The following is a 22,027-nucleotide window of genomic DNA, read 5'->3' as shown; positions in this document are numbered from 1 at the left end:
TATCAGCCGTCTGGTAAAACAAACACAATACTCCTCAAGGAACCCACACTTCATTCACAATTCCGTCCTTGTCTCCTCCCATTAACCACAAAAAAGGAGCCGATTACGGCGTCACGTCCCCCTAAAGTACCCTAAGCCCCGCCCCCTCCGATAGCTAGTTCAATCACGTCTCCTCCAATTCATGACTGAAACTTCGCTCACCGTACTAGGGCGATGACTCCAGGTACCGTAACGCCGCCCTCTTCCTGAATGGCCGGCTCCCGACTGTCCCCAGGATGAACTGCCCAACCATTCAGTAGGAAGCCCGCAGCTCCTGTTGTACAGTGCCCTCACTGGTCGAGAGGGAGATTTTTCATTCGGATTCATTCGCTCTCCGTCACACATACCCAAGATAATAACTGCATTGTACTAATTCCCCAGGAGAATGAGTCATTGAGGACCAGGGTTCACCAGCTGGAGACCTCCTTGCATCTCCGAGCTGAGCAGCTGTCTCGACTGGAGAGAGAGAACGAGCAGACAGAGTGGAGGAAGAGAGAAGAGCTGAGGCAACTCGATGACAGGATACAGGGTCTTCAGCTGGAACTGGAAAAGGAGAAGGGCAGAGAACCAGAGATACAGGTATAGTGTCTGTGTGTGTTTGTGAAGAGGCTAAGAAATAGGCGTAGACAGGTATACAGGTATTCAACGTGTGTGTGATGAAGAGAGACTAAGAATTAGGTATAGACAGGGATACAATTTGTGTGTGTGCGTGAAGGAGAGCTGAATACAAAATATGTATGTAAAGGAGCAAGGCTAAGAATGAAGCATCGATAGGGACATAGGTATACAATGTGTGGATGTGTGTGAAGGAGAGAGACTATGAAAGAGGCAGAAAGGCACATTTTAAGAGGAATGTAATTATTTAATGGTAAAAACCCGCAAGAAAATGCTCAGAGGAAAAAAATATCCTTTTTCTTATTGCTACTTTTCTTGCTAGTTACAATTGTTGTATTCCTCTCTGACCATCCATTTACTTGTGTCTGTATTTCTGTCACTGCAGTACATTTCTAAGACCGTGGAGGTGGAGTCTCCTGCAACTCTCAGATCACTGGCTAATGCCGAGGAGAGAAACAAGCAATTCTCTGAGCAGCTTTCGGACCAGAGCAAGAGGTGTAGCCACTTGGAGGAGCAGCTCAGGGGGTCAGAGGAAGTAGCTGTCGGCCTGAGGCACAAGGTAAATGTATGGGAGATGTGTTTTACCAAGTTTGAAAGACAACTGCTTTTAGACCAGTGTTTCCCAACCCTGTTCCTGGCGGCATACAGTGTCTGCTGGTTTTCGTTCCAAAGCATCACTCAGTTGCTTAATTGAACCTTTCATTGAACTAATTTTCAAGCTCTTCCTTTGTTGATATGGTTCAATTAAGCAATTGAGTGCTGCATTGGAACGAAAACCATCAGACATGGTGTGCCGCCAGGAACAGGGTTGGGAAACACTGCTTTAGACACGCACCCATGGACTATAGTATCGCTATAAGGAGGTGATTTTGTTGATCCATGTTGATCCATATGCCCTGGCCCCAGATTGTGGAGTATGAGTCGGAGATTGGGAAACTCAGAGAGGACCTGCTAAAGGAGATCACTCATCTGGAGGCCACGAAGGATGAGGCAGTGAAAGAGGCAGCAGAGTGCTCCGAGCAGCACCTGGACCAGCTCCGTGAGCAATTCACAAGTAAAGCAAGACATTGTATTACCTACACTAACTCTACTAGACATCCACAGGTAGATCATTGCATTACCTGCACTAACTCTACTAGCAATCCACAGGTAAATCATTGCATCACCTGCACTAACTCTATTAGCAATTCACAGGTAAAGCATTAAAACGTATTTTAAAAAGCATATTTAAATACTGTCAGAGAACAGTTCACAAAAAATGTAGTTCCCCTAACAAAATGTATCTACTGACAGGCGTGCAGAGTCACCTGGTAGCCCTCCAGCCTGCCCTCAGGTCAATGAAGAGCAACTACAACAGTCTGCGGAGCCAAGTGTGCAACTTCTCACAGTTCTATGAGGTGGCTGTGAACGAGGCCAAGAGACAGGTGTGTGTGTGAGAGGAGAATAACCTGCTACATTTACTGTAATTACCACTGTCAGCTAGCAGAAAATAAAGTAGCTCAGCCGCATTTATTTGTATAATAAACAAACACAGTTCAAATAATTTAAAGCTATTGTGAAATGTATATTTAAAGCTGCAGTGTCCCACAATTATGTTTTTACATTCAAGGACCTATTTTCCGATAAATATGTATTTGTTTATCGTGTTTGTGGATCAGATGCACGAGACCAGAGCTGTTTAGGTTTATGTTGCCCAGGTCGCCACCTTGCTGGCTATTCAGACCACAGTGAACAGCCCCATGTTGTACCACATGATCAGGGTTCCTGGGACAAATAACTTGAATGTTTTTTTTTTTATTATTTTGCACATTTTCACAGTTTTTTGGTCCCTTTTGTATATATGGCCATAATTTGGCCAACAATTTAATTATTTTTTATCCAATTTCTTATAAAAAAAAAAAAATGTCTATGTTCCCTACATGTTGAAGTTTAATTGTGCGCTGTCAGATTTGAGCTGGCCATCTGTATTGAACAGGGTGAGTTTCAGGCTATTTAACTTTTTATTTTTTATGAAAGCCTAGTGTGTGCACATTCATTTCATGTATGACATGTACCTGTAACCTTTATAGCCACAACTCTAACAACAGTAAAATATAATAATAATAATAATAATAATAATAATAATAATAATAATAATAATAATAATAATAATAATAATAATAATAAAACAGGCAAAAATAGCTTGGACCCTAATTAAACAAAAATTCTTATTCCAAGCTAAAAGCCGAATGGGGCCCCATGTATTTGTGTATAAGATAATAACATGCTGTTAAACTTATTTCTGAGAGACAAAACCTTTTTCAGATAAATATTTCTAATGCAAATGTAAGGGGATTACATTTTATGAAATAATTCCAGAATTCTTCACTATTGTGCCCTTCCATTTATTATTTAAGTTTTACATTTGCAGTTGATTATTTTATACCAAATGCATTTTTTAAATTTAAATAATACATATCTAGTTTAAATTTAAGTTAAAAACAGCAATCAGTTTGCATGCTTTATTTTCAGGAAGTCACTGGCAGGATGAAATTCTCTCCACCCCTTCAATAGGGTAATAACCAATTAGCTGTTTCCCTTGATTATGACATGCAGATTATCAATTCAACCACTGAAGAAGGGACAGGGAACTCCCTCATCTTGAGGAGTATCTCACAGACAAACTAAACACATGTACAGGGTTTCTGTGGTGAAACAGATCAGTCTGTCCTCAGGATGTGTCTGGATTATTGTCTTTCTCATGAATTGTTAATACAGTAGTAACTACTAATTTCCCTTCCGCTAATCCTGAGGCCAACAAAGTGTTCTGCCCTACTGTTATTCTTCAATGAAACCCCAGCCAAACTAACAAAAAAAATCTTTATCTTGCGGAATTCAAATTGCAGTTTTAAGTAAACTTCTTGCCATTATAGGATATTCCCAACCCAGAGGTGAACCCGTTCTACGCAATGGAAGACCAGGATGCTACCCTTGTGCTATTGTGAAGCTTACAGCAGTAATGTGTAGATAATCACTATGTTTATGTGAATATACTCAGGATGTGTATGTGTTAGATACAATGTTCCTGGAGCCTTTCCGTGGATGAATTGATAACAAATTGAACCCCAGAAGTCATTAGCTATAATCTGTTAGGCCAGCAAGAACACAATATAACAATATATGATTACGCCTATGTTAATGTATGTATTATTTCATTTTGAGCAGTTAATCAATAACTTCTAAAGTAAGAGTTTGTAGTGCTGTATGTGCCATTTGAAAGACTTTCTTTAGCAAAATTAGTAAAAATAATGTAATTAAATAAATATCTTCAAAATGAAGGCTAATGGGCCCAGTTCATGGTATTGTAAGGATAGTTTTATGCAATGTTTTCTTCAGGACTGTGGCTTTAAGATCATTATGATTAATTATGTGAAATTACAGATCTAAAACCCTTTCTCTGCTGTTTGAGAGAGGGTTTCATGTTAATTTTCATTTTCAAAGCGTTTTTTTTTTTTTTTTTTTCTAGAATTCATATAAACATGCTTTAAATAAACCTTCCTTATAACATTCTTTAAGTTTTTATGAATAGGGTACAATATCTACAATAATACTAAGAAATCCAAAAAGTTGAAGCCAGTATAAGTGTGTGTCATTTTTGTATTTCGATCAGATTTGCTCTGTTGTCAGCGAAGTGTCTGAGGCCAATCGAGATCTCCTGGAAAAGTATAGAAAGGAAGTGGCCCTGCGCAGGAAGTACCACGAGCAGCTGATGGAGCTCAAAGGTACCTGTGTGTTTGTGTATCTGTGTGTCTGTGTGTGCGTATAATACTTCACTGACTTCAGCATTTAAATGCAATTTAATTTGAAGCTCGTTACTCTCTAATCGACTTATTTACTCGTAAAGCTACTACTCTTTTTTAACAACCCAAATTTTACATTCCAAAATACAGTATGTGCAGTTTTTTTTTTTTAATTATTATTATTGAGGATCCAGTCTCTTGTTTGTTTAAATGTATCAATTTTACCAGAATTGTGTAGTTATCATAAAATGTGCACTGGTTGGACAACCCAAGTTCTGAGATGTCTGACTGTTTGTCTGTATGTCACATAATATGAACAACAAGACCATCTAGATTAGTCTCTAGTCGCCCACTCAGGGACATCAAAATGTAAGAAATGAGACAAACCATATTTAAGTTCTGGATCATGTAGAACTCGGATTCCCTTGACAATAACCCACATTCACACAACGTGTCAGAAATATAAGACAATAGTTTATTTAAGAATAAAAAGGGGTGCACAACAAATCTAATATTACAGAAAGGTTATTGGTTAGAGATATGCTTGAATAGTGCAGTTCATTGATTTCACAGTCAAACGATTACAACGACCATAACATTATTAGCATATATGGTTAGTTAAGTGTCTACTTTGCATTAGTATTTTCAATAACCGTTTCTCTTTGTAATCAATCATGTTTCATATCAAAATGCACTAGAATGAATTCAACTTCCCATTCAGAGCAGAATCCAACATGCAGTACCTAATTTAGTATTTGAGCTAATTTAGTTTGTTTATTTTGGGCTGTGCCCGAGTCCATGTGGGGTGTTTCTCATTGGTTGGTCTCATTCCAAAATGGCCCATTGTTCACAATTGGTCCGTAGTTTCGCCCCCTGTCGGCTGTATTTATGAGGAGTACTGTTCTCTGTCCGAGGTGTCAAAGCACTCAAAACTGCCTGGCTTGTACAATCACTGCAAGATACTGCTGGCGCTAAAGCACTCATTCAGCAATGGGGAAGATACAACACTTGTCCAGCAGTTAATTTATGACTCTTTTTAAAAGCATTCTTTGTCACTGGGGGAGTTTGTGACCAGAAACCAAGTGAACACAGAGAATGACTTAGGAACCCCCTCTATATATTTCAATTCTGCTAATTTCATACACAGAATGATATTATGACCCAATCTGACGCTACACTCATCTACACTAATCCCCTCAAGTTATCGTCTGAAATATGTTATTCTCAGACATCGTTTAGTCTTAATATATAATATATATATATATATATATATAGTATATATATATCACCCACACAGTAAAGACGCAGTGTGTGCAATGACAGGTAATATCCGTGTCCTGTGTCGTGTGAAGCCCGTCATGGCTGAGGATCAGCAGGAGGGAAGCCACACCACAGTGGTGACAACAGACCATGACAATGATTCAATTGTCACCATGCTGCACAAGGGGCGGGAACGAACATTTGAGCTCGACAAGGTCTTCCAGCCCCAGGCCACACAGGAAGAGGTATATGACATCATTAAAATAATAGTTAACAATATCAGCTCGTTATTCAATTGTGTGTTCAGAATCTTTTTTTTTTTTTTATACAATTCAATACTCACACCACAGTCTTTGCACATGTATGTGGGATGATGCTATTTGCACTTGTACAGCAGATCAACTCATTTGCCTCAGGTTCCATTAGTCTTCAATAGTAAGTTAGTCTGGGAGAGTACTTGGGTCATCATGTACGTGGAGCATGGGTGACAGATTTGACATGAACATGAATTAATCATTTTGGATTCTAAGCATTAATTAGCTTGAGCAGATGGAAAAGAACCATTTGATAAATCATGCTCCTTCAATAACCTTTGCAATCTATAAACAGGTGTTCCAGGAGATTGAATCCTTGGTGACTTCCTGCATTGATGGCTACAATGTGTGCATCTTTGCTTATGGGCAGACCGGCTCAGGAAAGACCTACACCATGGAGGTAACGTGTGTGAAACACAGCTCCTGTGCTTATCACTGATTTATATGATAGGGTTTATAAATTTACATAGTCCTGAGTGGATTGTGTACGAATTTGCAAATCTGCTGCCTCTTCAACTGCTAATATCTACTAATCCCTTTTAGCTAGAAAATTGTAGTTTCAGTGCTATAGATATTCCTTGAACAAAATGTAACACCACCCTTTATTTTGACATGTGATTTATGATGGCTGCCAAATTGGGGTCTTGGGATATTTTGCTTTCTGATGATAAAGACCTAACACTTTGAGATATTGGTTTCATACTTGGTAAACAAGTGTATTCTGTAACTCCTCTAGTCAAATTCGATCATGAGTGCCCTACAAGAAAAATACCAACTTATACAACTAAGCCACATATCTCAGAAACCATTTGAGGTGGTAAATGTTGAAGGTGAGACTTTATTTATCGATGAAACAAAGTGACCTTGGCCTGGGTTATGTGGTTGTAAAACTAGTTACAAACAGTAAGGAATGTTGCTATGAATCTTGATAAGCTGTAAAAAGTAGGTTTCAAATATGTGATAAAAACACAAGTATGACAGAATTTGAAACCAAATCACACGAATGAAACACAGGGAAGATAATTAAATGCATTTGTTAACACTACCAGTTATAATAATTTTTAGAATAATTATCTAAAATGAGACAGTTTCACTGTAATTCAACCTGCAATGCTTTATTTATGCAGTATCAGTGCATGATCTTCTGCTAAAGGGATATGTCTGCTGCAGGGCAGTGTGGAGAACCCTGGGATTAACCAGCGTGCTTTGAAGGCTCTATTCAATGAGACTGAGGACCGGAAGGGCATTTGGAGCTACCTCATCACAGTCAGTTTAGTGGAGATCTACAATGAAGTACTCCGGTAACTACATGCTTCACACTAGTGACACGTCAAAATCTCCATCCACTAACAACCCGCAACCTGTATGTGACATATAAGGCTCTACTATCAACAGCAACACTCCATAGCCTCCATCTCCACTATCTGCTATCTACATGCCCCTACTCTCCTTGTTATTGTTTTGCGAGTTTACTGAGAAGCCTGTATATTGTGCAATGTATTTGGTAGTCTTAACATAATTATAATGGACTCTAACTGAAAACTATAAACTTTTTACTTGCACAGTGGTCCTAAACCCCCTGTCATTATAGTAGTACTATTTACACATAAGTCTAAATGTGAATTTTACAAACTTATTTTATCTATAATACCAGTACCTATTTAGTCTGGAAACCCAGGCTTCATAAAGCAGCCACACAATAATGGCGATTTTGTGTGTAAGAATCAGTGAAGGTTCTGTTCCCTCCACACTGTACCCTTGTTCAATACATAAAAAGGATCAGTTTGTGGTGAGTGAAAAAAGTCAGTGATTGTGCGGATGCATCACCATCTAAAAAACAAAAAGGTTTGGAAACCATGAAGAAAGTTGCTTGGAAAATGAATTTATTTTTATTGGCACTGCAAATGAGCCTCATCCTCAGTGTGACATCTGCAGTGATGTATTAGCTAATGACAGGCTATTTATTAAAAATAGAAGTGCAACTGGAGAAACGTGTGTTTTTAAAAGTTTGTAGCTAGTTCGGTGGTATTTTCTGCGGATAAATTTGTGCCAATTTCATCAATATTTAAAGAGAGTTAAGTAACTAGTATGATCCATTTTGTAAAAGGTACCACGTAGGTGTGTGTTTTTTTTTTTTTTTTTTTTTTTTATTTATGTACATTTTACATCTGTACACAGGATACTGGAATTATGGCAAATACTTCACTGTGATTGGTTGATTTATGATGTGATTTATAATTCTCATTTTTGGGGTGGGGATCCAAATAAAAAAATAATTGCTAAGGTGGCAAGTGATTCAAAAACGTTGAGAAGCCCTGTACTGACATAACATTAACAAGATAGAGCTATTAAACAACGAGGTAGCAATGATCCATATGGTAAAACAAGTGCATCATTTAAAGAAGGAGCTTAAGTGGGGGCTACATGAGAACACACACTCCTTTAAGTGTTTGATTTGCTTCAAATGCATCCAGTTAGCATGCTATTAAATTCCATAATTGCCTTATTAAATCAAGTTTTTTCGATAGTTAACGGGGGCTTACCACAAATCACTACAAATACGAGGGAGTGGAAATTGCCACATAACTGCAATGACACTGTCTGCTTACCTCACAGAAATGCAGCTTAATTAGTCTAATGGAACATGGGCCCTGTTGTCTCTAAAGGATATCAATATTCATTAAATTGCAACAGTGTTTCAGCCAGCTTCACAAGAATAATATAGCAGGCAAGAGTGACAGTCTTGAGTTCCAAATACCTTGACTGAAATGTATCTCTGTACCTCAGGGATCTCCTCAGTAAGGATCCCAGTGAGAAGTTGGAAATCAAGATAAATCCTGATGGGAGTGGGCAGCTGCATGTCCCGGGGCTGAGGATCATCGAGGTGAAGAACTTTCAACACATCAAGAAGGTGAGTCTCCCCTCTGTCATTGACATACTCACAGTGTCAATGTCATGGTAGGCACTGATTGAAACACTTCTAGTACAGCACTCCTCACTAAAATATTGTGGAGGGCAATGGAAGTAACACTGCGATTCTTGGTGGGAAACCAATAAGTATTATAACTCTGTGGTCCCCAAGCATTAAAAATACGTTTTCAGCGTACTGTAACGGGACCTGTCCTGACTAGGTTGTGTTCTAACTGGATTGAAACAGAGTAGCGTGTAGCTGCCACCACCTTTGGTTAACCGGGACGGTCTGGATAAATAACCCCAGAAGCAGAATGCTATAGTTACGGTACCTAGGGAACAGAGTGAAGCACCAGGAAACGGCTAGAATCAAAAAGGATATCTTTACTTTAAAAGGGGGTATAAAAATAATCTGGGTATACAATTTAGTACAAGCAAAGTGGACCATTGTAGAAAAACAGTTACAATAACCAACAAATATGTTTGATCCAGTCAGTTCCCATAGAACAAGTCCATTACTATATATATTACAATTAGGCCTTCAGTTAAATGGTTTCCATTACATGAGAGTAGATGTTGAGCTTCATGCTGATTTGCTGATTTGAACTCAGCCCTTGCCAACATTCCAAAATGTTTTTCCAATATTACAACAGCAAGAGAACATTCAAAGAGGAGATTAAATGTTTAAGAGATACAAATGGCAAAATCGTAGAGGAAGAAAAAAAAATAGCAAATATGTTAAATGATTACTTTTCACAAGTTTTTACAAAGGAAGATACTGACAACATGCCTCACATGTCATCCAGTTCCTATCCAGTTTTAAATAACTTTAGCATAACTGAGGCAGAAGTGTTAAAGGGACTAGGAGCTCTTAAAATAAACAAATCCACTGGGCCGGATGAGATCCTCCCAGTAGTACTCAAAGAAATGAAAGAAGTAATTTACAAACCGCTAACCAAGATCATGCAGCAGTCTCTTGACACAGGGGTGGTACCGACAGACTGGAAAATTGCAAACGTAATACCGATCCACAAAAAGGGAAACAAAACTGAACCAGGTAACTACAGACCAGTAAGCCTGACTTCTATTATATGCAAACTTATGGAAACTATAATAAGATCCAAAATGGAAAATTACCTATATGGTAACAGGGTACTGGGAGACAGTCAACATGGTTTTAGGAAAGGGAGATCGTGCCTAACTAACTTGCTTGATTTTTTTGAGGATACAACATCGATAATGGATAATTGCAAAGCATATGACATGGTTTATTTAGATTTCCAGAAAGCTTTTGACAAAGTCCCGCACAAAAGATTAATTCTCAAACTGAACGCAGTAGGGATTCAAGGAAACACATGTACATGGATTAGGGAGTGGTTAACATGTAGAAAACAGAAAGTACTGATTAGAGGAAAAACCTCAGAATGGAGTGTGGTAACCAGCAGTGTACCACAGGGATCAGTATTAGGTCCTCTGCTATTCCTAATCTACATTAATGATTTAGATTCTGGTATAGTAAGCAAACTTGTTAAATTTGCAGACAACACAAAAGTAGGAGGAGTGGCAAACACTGTTGCAGCAGCAAAGGTCATTCAAAATGATCTAGACAAGATTCAGAACTGGGCAGACACATGGCAAATGACATTTAATAGAGAAAAGTGTAAGGTACTGCACGCAGGAAATAAAAATGTACATCATAAATATCATATGGGAGATATTGAAATTGGAGAAGGAATCTATGAAAAAGACCTAGGAGTTTTTGTTGACTCAGAAATGTCTTCATCTAGACAATGTGGGGAAGCTATAAAAAAGGCTAACAAGATGCTCGGATACATTGTGAAAAGTGTTGAATTTAGATCAAGGGAAGTAATGTTAAAACTGTACAATGCACTAGTAAGACCTCATCTTGAATATTGTGTTCAGTTCTGGTCACGTCGCTATAAAAAAGATATTGCTGCTCTAGAAAGAGTGCAAAGAAGAGCGACCAGAATTATTCCGGGCTTAAAAGGCATGTCATATGCAGACAGGCTAAAAGAATTGAATCTGTTCAGTCTTGAACAAAGAAGACTACGCGGCGACCTAATTCAAGCATTCAGAATTCTAAAAGGTATTGACAGTGTCGACCCAAGGGACTTTTTCAGCCTGAAAAAAGAAACAAGGACCAGGGGTCACAAATGGAGTTTAGAAAAAGGGGCATTCAGAACAGAAAATAGGAGACACTTTTTTACACAGAGAATTGAGGGTCTGGAATCAACTCCCCAGTAATGTTGTTGAAGCTGACACCCTGGGATCCTTCAAGAAGCTGCTTGATAAGATTTTGGGATCAATAAGCTACTAACAACCAAACGAGCAAGATGGGCCGAATGGCCTCCTCTCGTTTGTAAACTATGTTCTTAAAAGCTATTAAGTGTACACAAACCAATATTCAAAAATCTGAGAAAAACCACACAATCAAGAGACAACAACTTCAGCGTAAAGCAATCACACACATTTCAATTATAACACAAATAAGTTTAATTAACTAGACAATGGCAACTCAATCACTAGAGGCAATTTGCTGTGTATCACCTGACAGAGATTAGTGTTTTAATAATCAGGTTACAAATACAATACTATCAGTAATTCATAAAACTATTCAGTGCAAATCAGCAACAATCAATATTACGTTTAGGAACCAGGTTATATTATATCAGCATTTCATACCCAGCCAGTGTGTATTAGCAGAAATCAATATTGCATTAGAACGTGATTATATCAGTAATTCATAAACCATTCTTTAAGTATTAGCAGCAACAGAAGTTATATTTAAGCAAGCCCAATTATCAGTAGTTCATAGGCTATTCCGGGCGTTTCAGCAGTACTTGTAAGCGCAGTTATTTTGTTTAAGAACAGCAATAGATACACTAAGGTAGGTAACAGATTCAAATGTCCACAGTTATCAGTAGGCTATTGCACGTAACCCAGTATACAGATAAACACAAGTAAATACAATAAAATAGTAACTAAAAATACGAAAAGAAAAATTTCCTTCAATGACAAGTTCCCTCAGTGTCTCGCACAGCGCACTGTTCGATTCAGCCCCGAACCCCGTCAGCTACCCCTCAGCGGCAACAAAAAACAAACGGAAGTCAAAACCCCCAAAATCCGCCTACAGTTTAATTCAGTTAGTTTAGTTACGTTTCAGTTCAGTTCCACAGGCAGCCCCAAACCCCGTCAGCGACCCCTCAGCAGCAGCAGCAAAAACCAACCTCAAAACCCCAAATATCAGTCCTCCTAGTCCATCCTGTACATTGCTTTTATCCAGTTTGTTTCTAATTATCAAATATCAACAAGTGTGCCGTCATTGGTCGCAATGCTGTCTAATTAAGGTTGCCAATGTTTCAATCAATGCGTGTCTGAGCTGGCTGGCTCCTCACAGTACTTTTATTTGTGGAGCTTTGGACTTCAAGCGTTCTTGTAAGGTTCTGATAACAGGGCTCATAAGAGGTGGATGTGGCTCACAAGCAGTGCTCTAGCTCTGGCAGTCAGTTAAGGTAGGATACTTTTGCTGGGATATTTTAAGCCGGAATTCTGGCATGGAGTATGCCAAATGCATTGCTTCATGTCAAAGTTCACAGTCTAACCTGTCTGTTTCAGCCCCATTTGTGTAAGTTCAAAATGAGTGCCTCTCACACGTACGACAAAAGGATTTTACAAAAAATTGAGTATCGCTTTTGCCTTGCGCATTTAGAAGTTCCCGCATAACTGGAAGTGAACAGAAAAACCACTCCAGTACAAGTCCATCATAAAACCAACAAACCGCACTGTGCAAAATGATGTCACTATACTCAGTATCATAGTCACTGAGAAACTCACAGAGGAGATGATGATTTAAGGCTTGTGTGTGCAGGTAGTTTACTGTTTTAAACAAGATTCATAATCTGAAGCAGTTCCCCTTCTTTTATTTCAAATCCATAATCAGCTGTTCAAATACATCATAACCAAGAGCCTTGCATCGCCTTGTAGCCGTTGAGTCTGACAGTTGTAAGAAACTGATCTTTTTCAATATTTTGTCTTTGTTTGGCAAGTTAGCAAAAATAATTGTACCAGATTCAATTGAACACTCCTTTTTACAATCCACTTAAGAGTTTCTTATGTTTAAGTAAAATCCATATACTGTAATTAGAAAAGACGCTTCAGTTACTACAGATGCCTGCCCAGTTGTTTCAGTTAACAACCTCTTTGCATAATTTTGGGAAGCTTTCAGGTTTATTTGTTCTTTCTGAACTATAGAGCCCATCAGAAAATTGACTAAATAATCGCTATGCATTGTTATAAAATGCCCTTCCAGGTTGCTCTGCTTCATGACTTCAAGACAGATCGATTTATTGGCTGAATCCTTAAAGAAAAAGATTCTCCCAGAGATGGTTACATTTTCTATGCCCTTTTTTACCTACAGTTTTTTTTTGTGACTACAGTTTTGCCTTCTTACTTGTGCAGGTTGAATTTGAAGAGGGAAACTCACTTGCATTTTGACTGGGGGCAGTCTCTGTGGATTCAGTCAGAAGCTGTGCACCTTCCTCAGTTTCATCTATTATTAGTTTTCTTGCGCACTCCACTTTGTTCGTAAACAGCCCCCTTTTTCATAGTAGATCCTCCTATCACCATTGTACTACAGCGCCGGAGCCGACACGTCTCTGTTAACAACCAATTAGAAAAGCAGACTTGTGCTCGTACTGTTTTGATTGACTAGTGAACATAAAAATGTAAAAGTAGGCTGTTTAAATGATTAAAATGACAGCTTCAAATAAAAAGTGTACAAAGCCTAGTCTACATGTTACACGTTGGCACCTGGGGAACACTTTTGGCTCACAAGTCATACAATAAGGTTCTAGTACATCAAACTCAGTCTCATTATACCACCTGTTTCCCTGTTTCTGCATCCACTAGCAAACACTTGCAACCCCCCTCTTGCTCTTTTCCCATTGACAAACTCACAATGCTACTCCATCACCTAGAGCTAACAAAATAATTCCAGTAAATCTAATCTAATATGAATTTACTGCAAATTCAGACATTGAAAACATGAGGAACTACTGCAGAGCCAAAATGCGGGGCATTTACAGTAAGTAGACCTGTGAGTTAGCATTCTGTTGGAAAAGGCCTGAGATCCATAAAGCCTTTCTATGATGGGGTGGAGTCGCCAAGGAGACTCAGAGACCAGAAATGCTACAGTTTACGTGCTCATGCATTTTTTATTCACAATTACAAAATACAAAAACAACAAAATAACAGCGCACTGCACAGCACCATAGCTTTACCATCACTTCCATATAACCCCCGTGATCACCAATACACCTGTGGTTGTTTTTGAAGGGAGGATTTTAACCCCCTCCGCACTGCCCAATATTCCCCACACACCCGTGCACCGGCAGGGCTTTTACCCTGCCACACTGCCACACTTTCTTCAGGTATTCTTTCCCTGTGCAGATTCTGGCTCTGGGCCGAAGAAACCGGATCACTCATGGCACCAAGATGAACCAGCACAGCTCCCGCTCACACACTCTGCTCACCATCACTGTGACTGGCACTGACCTCTCCAGCGAAGCCAGGACTACTGGTGAGGAATTGGGGGGGAGGGGGATATAGGACTTGGGAGGACCACAAACGACTTCTGGTTTAGACTGACAATAAGTGTTTATTATAAAACTGCACTGCTTACTGTTGCATGGAAAACTGGAACTTTCTCTTAAGTATTACAACTGTAAGTAGCTTTAAATTCTGGTTCTGCAGGGAAGCTGAACTTGGTGGACCTGGCTGGTTCAGAGCGTGTTTGGAAGTCAGGGGCAGAGGGAGAGAGGCTGAAGGAAGCTCAGAACATTAACCGCTCCCTGCTGGCTCTTGGGGATGTTATCCAGGCACTGAGAGCCAAGCAGACACATGTCCCCTTCCGAAACTCCAGACTCACCTACCTGCTCCAAGACTCACTTGGCAAGGGCAATAAGACAGTGATGGTGGTGCAGGTACTGTATGTCTTCTCAGGGGAACTGTCTAGGAGAAATGTATGGTGATGCTGGAGCACTGTTAGAGATATTGACACACTGGTACTGTGCACAGGCAACAAGATTGGGATGGTGTGGTTTAAACTGGAGAATTGTGGAAATATAGCAAGACTTTAATGGTTCAGTAAATGAATTCACAGAAAGGACATCAGGTCTGTGATAGTGGTGCAGACAGGGCTGGTTAGGAAAAGTGGAGAGGAATTAGGACTGTGATGGTATAGTCAAGGACAAAGAAAGGAACATTTTTTGTGGTGGTGCAGGGTTAGGGCTGCCTGTATAGACTAAATAACAAAGCAGTGGTGATATCTAGGGAACACAGTGTCTGTCTATAAAGATAGAGACTATCTGTGCAATAAATGTAACATAGAGATGGCACTTTATAATTACTGCATACGGTCTCATGTGTTTCATTTGAACAATTCCCCCCTAATTCTAATTTTGAATGTTCAGTTTTAAAGAAATCCTTGGGCAAAATATAATGGCATCCACCACTTTGATCTGTGACCTAAGATGGTTGCCATATTGTGGTCATGTGATTATTTGGTTTCTTGATAATAAAGACCAAACTCTTTGAGATATTGACTTAATACTCCACTCACAACTGTGATTATCTCTTTCACAATCAATCGTGGGTATCATACAAGAAAAAGTAACCCTTTTGTCAGTTATTTGCTACGGTGTTAAAGCCTAAAGTTTCTGCTATATAGAGACAGTCAATTTTGAGTTATGTTTGGTACACAGCTGTATTCTATGATTCTCTTTGTAAAATTATTTTAGCACTGTTTTTCAATAAAAAAAATAATCCTGTCACTGCTTCATTGTTTTGACTTGTTTTATTTGTCTTTCAGATCTCCTCACTGGAGTCAAATGTGGGTGAGACGATGTGCTCCCTGAAGTTTGCACAGAGAGTTTGTAAAGTGGAGCTCGGCCCAGCAACACGGAAAATAGAGTCTCCCGGCAGCTCAGACTTTTTCTCTTAGGAGCTATTCTGTCAATACACTCTCTCATCTAACAGATGCAGCAGCAGTGAAATTTCTTTTGCAAAAAAAAAATAAACACATAACCTTCAGTGACAATGGTGCTAATGCTTGGGCTATGAACTCCGTTTAGAGTGGAGGTTCGATAACACAGCCGAGGTAGTAAACCAGGGGTGCATGGTTGGTTTTGATTTAGGAGACTTGGGTGTTGTTGCTTGCCTATTTCTAACCAGCTCTGCTGAAGCTGATTTTTACCCTTGGCAGTGTCTTTCTACAGTTCTACACAACCTCTTCCTCAAAGTCACGCACTGACTTTCCTCTTTGTGCTAAATAAGACATCAAACTTTTTACAGAGTTAGGGAAAGGGATGCTAAAGATGATTAAGGGCGCTTTCACACCTAGTTCATATGACCCTTTGATGTGGATTGAAGTACGGTTTGGTTCGCTTTGAGTGATATGTGAAACCTCTGAGAACCACATAATCGTACCAGGATGCGCATCAAGCCAAGAGAGATTGCTTGAAATGATGGTCTTGGTTCGTCTGTAAGGGGACTCAGTATGTTTACTTTGCTCTGTTTCAACTTTTTGCAATATGATACAAAACGTATTCCAGTTCACTTGTAAACGAACTGCTGCAATAGTGAAGCAAATCGTGGAAGTGATATACTTCAGCGAGCACCAAGGAAACTGTCTCCCGGGCTTGACAAAACACACACACACACACATACAAGACAGCAACACCATAATGTCACATGTACACAACAGCACAAAACAACAAAAATACTATAGGACTGATTTACTAACTGGCAGACCCTGGATATTCAGTGAAATTACGTTAACAGTGTTTGAGATTTAATTACAATTGCAGCAAGGGTGTTCTTTGAGCATGATAGCAAAACTGTCTATTATAATTATTAACTATTATAATTGTGCCATATTCACTCGCAGAGAAAACAATGTGCCAAGACAAAGCTGTCGGTACAGACGGCATTTGTGCTGCTCTACCTGAGTTCAGTAAACCAGCTCCTGTTGCATCTGTATCTCACCACACTCATGCAAAAACATTCACAACAAGCTATTATTGTTGTCATTATTATCAATAACAGCTAAATTGCAGTCGCTTGAACGTACACGTACATCATTTTCAAAATCATGATTGTCTGGCATTTCCTCCAAAACAACAGTCTTTTTCTAACAAATTATTGATGCTCTTTCGGCATGTTAGGTTTCTTCTGCAATGATTTAACGTTGTAAGCACCAAATAAACCAAAATAACACGGACAACAGCACAATCACATCACATAAAGTATTCCCCATGTTGGGCATGATGGAAAAAGTTTTTCCAGCGAGAATTTCTGCTTTAGTTCTCAGCAAGAGCAGAGTGTGATTGAAAAAGTGTAATGTGAAACCAATAGAACTGGATGAAGCTGCATGTTAACCAAACAAACACATTTGAATGAACTTTAAAAGAAACTCAAGTTTGCTTGAATTTTTCTGGAGTGAAATGAACCAAAAGCTAACTTGAAAAAAAAATTAGATTGTTTGCAAGTGAATCACGATTAGAATCACTTGCAAGTAAACTAGATGTGGAAGTGCCCTAAACACTTAAACCCACTTCCCTGTTAATCCAAAGCATCCATCTGAATTGAAGTCTTTACACACCATCATTACCAATCCACTTTCCATATTTTTATTGCTTAAAAAACTGCTTAAGATTATTCTGGAGGCAAATGAAGAAGTGTCATTTTAAACTTAGGTACACTGAAATCATGGACATGCATACTATATACAGATCCCTGACAGTTATTTGAAACTGAAAAACAAGACAAATGTGTTCATCATTTTAGATAAGATCTTCAAATCATGCTAAAGAGGAAACCTCAAAAACAGTTAAACCCTTCAAATTCACCTTGGGTGAGAAAGTGTCTGAAATAATGTGACACATACTCGCTCTTCACCTGGAAAACAGTAGAACATGTGAATAGTGCTTAATCTGATGTTTCTTGCTAAAATATATCAAATAATAATAATGATATTAGTAATAATCAAATTATATTTCATAGCCTCTATTGCTTGTTGATATAACTGAACAAAATGCTAGCAGAATGAAGTGCATATGCTGTGGTTTGTAGTTATATTCCTTATTACATTCTGTAAGTGACTGTTGTTCAGTGGTTTGGTATGGGTGTCTGACAGCAGTGCAAGAGGTTAGTATGAATCTATGTGGGAAAGAAATTCCAGTGTTGCCTAAAACATAAAAGTTAAATTATGCCATTTTAAGTGCCATTTATTACACATTTAATAATTTCCAATGTACAGTGTGTTTACTATATATCTCCAGTACTGTTGTAATATCTACTATATCCCTGTAATGTCTTCCTGTTGCCCTTTCAAGTGAACTTGAATCCTAAAGTTTTCTGGCAGCTTCCTGCACTGTAGTTAGTGGGCACGCACATGTAATAGCAGAGAAGTGCTATACAATATGGAGAAGTAAATGACAATGCAAATCTCCTGACACTGAATGTTTTACCTTATGAATAAACTGTTTAATATCTGTGTGTGTGATTGTTCTATGCTTTCCAGACAGTGGGATGAGAGAGAAATAATGATTTTTTTAAAAAAAAATTCATTAAAAACTTGTACTTTATTGTTCTTTGCTGATATAATGTTCAGCTTTCATATCGAAACGTGTGTAATTACTAATAATATAAATTTATATTCCTAATAATAAGCCTCGTAGCAGCTAGTTTCGTTGAGATCAGAAATATCTGATGACAAAACATGAAATCATTCTCTGTAGCGGTGGTTTTCAACCTTTTCGTCTCAAATACTAGTGTTTCCAGCAGGGACCACCAGGTGTATCAGTAACTATGTGCAATCTTAAATGGCTACTGTAAAGCAGACCTACCCCATTACAACTGGGTTTCTTTTTTTGTCTCCAAGTATCACAGAAGATGTGACGGCTTCATCTAATTATTTGACCACAAACAACACAGAGTTCCCTGTCATTAACTTTGAAAGCTCAGACTTTGATTCCTCAGACTTGCTCCAAGTCCTTTTCTTTGTCAGTGGTTCAACCAGATTGATACATTACAATAGTGTGATTAAGTGAGTATTGTGGTTGAGGAATCACATCGCCATAAAGACAGTTGCCGCTGTGTAGGTGTTGGAAGCCTATCATGTAACAGTACTGTAAAGCATACAACATGTTGAACGCCACTGCTCTGTAGCAACCAGCACTACATTTAAAACAATGCCAAGCAAGGGATATTTTAACTGTTAACATATGTCAATATATCTACCAATAAACAAGACATATTATAACATGTTGTACATGTTATTGTTTGTGTTTGTTTAGCACTTCCTTTAGTAAGCTGCATGTTGGAACCATGTGTACTGTATAGCAGATATGACACTGGAACTGGTTCTGCCATTTGGTGCTGCCTGTGTTTCTACTTAACAAAGGTACAGTTAGTAAATATTCTACATTTTATGCTGAAACACCTGCCCAATTTTTGTGGGTTTACTATTACAAAAGCAGTAACTTGAAAAAGATCGAACAGTAAAAATTAGGTTTCCCAGAGCTTCTTAGCAAACAAAATGATTGCTGTGCTCAGCAGACCATCTATAGCTTTGCCCCCTCCCATATTTTTAAGTAAAGTTAGGCACCCATGGTAAATATCTTAACTTGTATATTTATACCTTACACACAAAAATATATACAGTGGCTCTCAAAAGTATTCACCCCTCTTGGACTTTTCGACATTTTATTGTATTACAACATGGAATCAAAATGGATTTAATTAGGAGTTTTTGCCACTGTTCAACAAAAAAAAAGTCCATTGTCAAAATGAAAAATAAAATCTACAAATTGTTCTAAATTAATTACAAGTACAAAATAGAAAATAATTGATTGCATAAGTATTCACCCCCTTGAGTCAATATTTGGTAGAGGCACCTTTGGCAGCAATTACAGCCATGAGTCTATTTGGATAAGTCTCTACCTGCTTTGTACATCTGGACACTGCAATTTTTGCCCATTCTTCTTTGCAAAATTGCTCAAGCTCCATCACGTTGGATGGGGACCTTTGGTGAACAGCAATTTTCAACTCTTTCCATATATTCTCAGTTGGATTGAGGACCGGGCTTTGACTGGGCCACTCCAGGACATTGACCTTTTTGTTTTTAAGCCACACCAGTGTGGCTTTGGCTGTATGTTTGGGGTCATTGTCCTGCTGGAAGATGAATCTTCTCCCAAGTCCCAGGTCTCTTGCAGACTTAAGCACGTTTTCCACCAGGATTTCTCTGTACTTTGAGGCATGCTTCACGGTAGGGGTGGTGTTCTCAGGATGATGTGCAGTGTTAAGCTTGAGCCAAAAAGCTCTATTTTGGTCTCATCAGACCATAGAATCTTCTTCCACTTGTAACTAATTAAATTAGGATTTTTTTCCATTGATCTACAAAGCCTTGAGCACCATGTCAAATCAAAAGAAAAATTCCAAAAGCTTTCAACAATTTACTAAAATTGAAAAACGGAAATTATCAGATTAAAAAGTATTCATACCCTTTGTAATTGCAAGCCTAAATTTGCTCAGGTGCAATATATTACCTCAACAAGTCACACAATTTGTTGATGGACTCCACCTGTGTAAGAAATCAGTGGATCACCTGCTTTAAATTAATCAGGATAAATACCACTCTCTCTGTATGGTCCCACAGTATGGTAGAGACTTTCAAAAGAAAGAATCAAAATGAAGATGAAAGAGCATTCTAAGCAAGTCAGGGATGTGATTATAGTGAAGCGCAAATCTGGGGAAGGGTACAAAACCATTTCAAAGGCATTGAACACCCTTCGGAGCTCAGTATAGTCCATCGTACAGAAGTGGTGAAAATACGAAACTACCACCACACTGCCTAGATCAGGCCTAAAATTAAGAGACCACTGCAAAATTATCAGTTTCTCTGGTATTACTATTTATAGGTATGTGTTTGGGTAAAATGAACATTATTGTTTTATTCTATAAACTACTGACAACATTTCTCCCAAATTCCAAATAAAAATATTGTCATTTAGAGCATTTATTTGCAGAAAATGACAACTAGTCAAAATAACAAAAAAGATGCAGTGTAATGCAAAGAAAATAAGTTAATATTCATTTTTAACCAACACAATACTAATGTTTTAACTTAGGAAGAGTTCAGAAATCAATATTTGGTGGAATAACCCTGATTTTCAATTACAGCTTTCATGCGTCTTGGCATGCTCTCCATCAGTCTTTCACACTGATGTTGGGTGACTTTATACCACTCCTGGCGCAAAAATTCAAGCAGCTCGGCTTTGCTTGATGGCTTGTGACCATCCATATTCCTCTTGATCACATTCCAGAGGTTTTCAATGGGGTTCAGGTCTGGAGATTGGGCTGGCCATGACAGGGGCTTGATCTGGTGGTCCTCCATCCACACCTTGATTGACCTGGCTGTGTGGCATGGAGCATTGTCCTGCTGGAAAAACCAATCCTCAGAGTTGGGGAACATTGTCAGAGCAGAAAGAAGCAAGTTTTCTTCCAGGACAACCTTGTACTTGACTTGATTCATGCGTCCTTCACAAAGACAAATCTGCCTGATTCCAGCCTTGCTGAAGCAACCCCAGATCATCACCGATCCTCCACCACATTTCACAGTGGGTGCGAGACACTGTGGCTTGTAGGCCTCTCCAGGTCTCCGTCTAACCATTAGACGACCAGGTGTTGGGCAAAGCTGAAAATTGGACTCATCAGAGATGACCTTGCTCCAGTCCTCTACGGTCCAATCCTCATGGTCTTTTGCAAACCTCAGCCTGGCTCTTCTTTGCTTCTCATTGATGAAGGGCTTCTTTCTAGCTTTGCACGACTTCAGCCCTGCCCCTAGGAGCCTGTTTCGAATCGTCCTCGCCATGCACTTCACCCCAGCTCCCGTTTGCCATTCTTTTTGTAGGTCATTTGATGTCATCCTACGGTTGCTGAGTGACATTCAAATGAGTTGGCGGTCATCCCGGTCAGTGGAGAGTCGTTTTTGCTCTCTGCCGGTCTGTAGCTTTGTTGTCCCCAATGTGT

The 22,027-nt window shown here is 38.9% G+C and overlaps 1 protein-coding gene across 1 annotated transcript in view; it reads left to right on the top strand.

Moving 5' to 3' along the window:
• The window catches only part of si:ch211-257p13.3 (kinesin-like protein KIFC3), a 40,931-nt gene extending 22,428 nt beyond the window's left edge, over nucleotides 1-18,503 (top strand). The window contains exons 8-19 of the mRNA XM_041248109.1: nucleotides 421-618; nucleotides 1,040-1,213; nucleotides 1,561-1,708; nucleotides 1,948-2,078; nucleotides 4,304-4,415; nucleotides 5,757-5,938; nucleotides 6,303-6,407; nucleotides 7,178-7,308; nucleotides 8,795-8,918; nucleotides 14,387-14,516; nucleotides 14,690-14,919; nucleotides 15,807-18,503. Of these exons, the coding sequence (XP_041104043.1) occupies nucleotides 421-618; nucleotides 1,040-1,213; nucleotides 1,561-1,708; nucleotides 1,948-2,078; nucleotides 4,304-4,415; nucleotides 5,757-5,938; nucleotides 6,303-6,407; nucleotides 7,178-7,308; nucleotides 8,795-8,918; nucleotides 14,387-14,516; nucleotides 14,690-14,919; nucleotides 15,807-15,938 (1,797 nt within the window). The 3' untranslated portion in view covers nucleotides 15,939-18,503. The remainder of the gene's footprint in view (nucleotides 1-420; nucleotides 619-1,039; nucleotides 1,214-1,560; nucleotides 1,709-1,947; nucleotides 2,079-4,303; nucleotides 4,416-5,756; nucleotides 5,939-6,302; nucleotides 6,408-7,177; nucleotides 7,309-8,794; nucleotides 8,919-14,386; nucleotides 14,517-14,689; nucleotides 14,920-15,806) is intronic.
• The last annotated feature ends 3,524 nt before the right edge of the window (nucleotides 18,504-22,027 follow it).

The sequence above is a fragment of the Polyodon spathula genome, chromosome 4 (assembly GCF_017654505.1).
Source record: "Polyodon spathula isolate WHYD16114869_AA chromosome 4, ASM1765450v1, whole genome shotgun sequence".
Lineage (NCBI taxonomy): Eukaryota > Metazoa > Chordata > Actinopteri > Acipenseriformes > Polyodontidae > Polyodon > Polyodon spathula.
The sequence above is the reverse complement of the archived record's forward strand: the minus strand, read 5'-3'. Positions and strand labels throughout refer to the sequence as shown.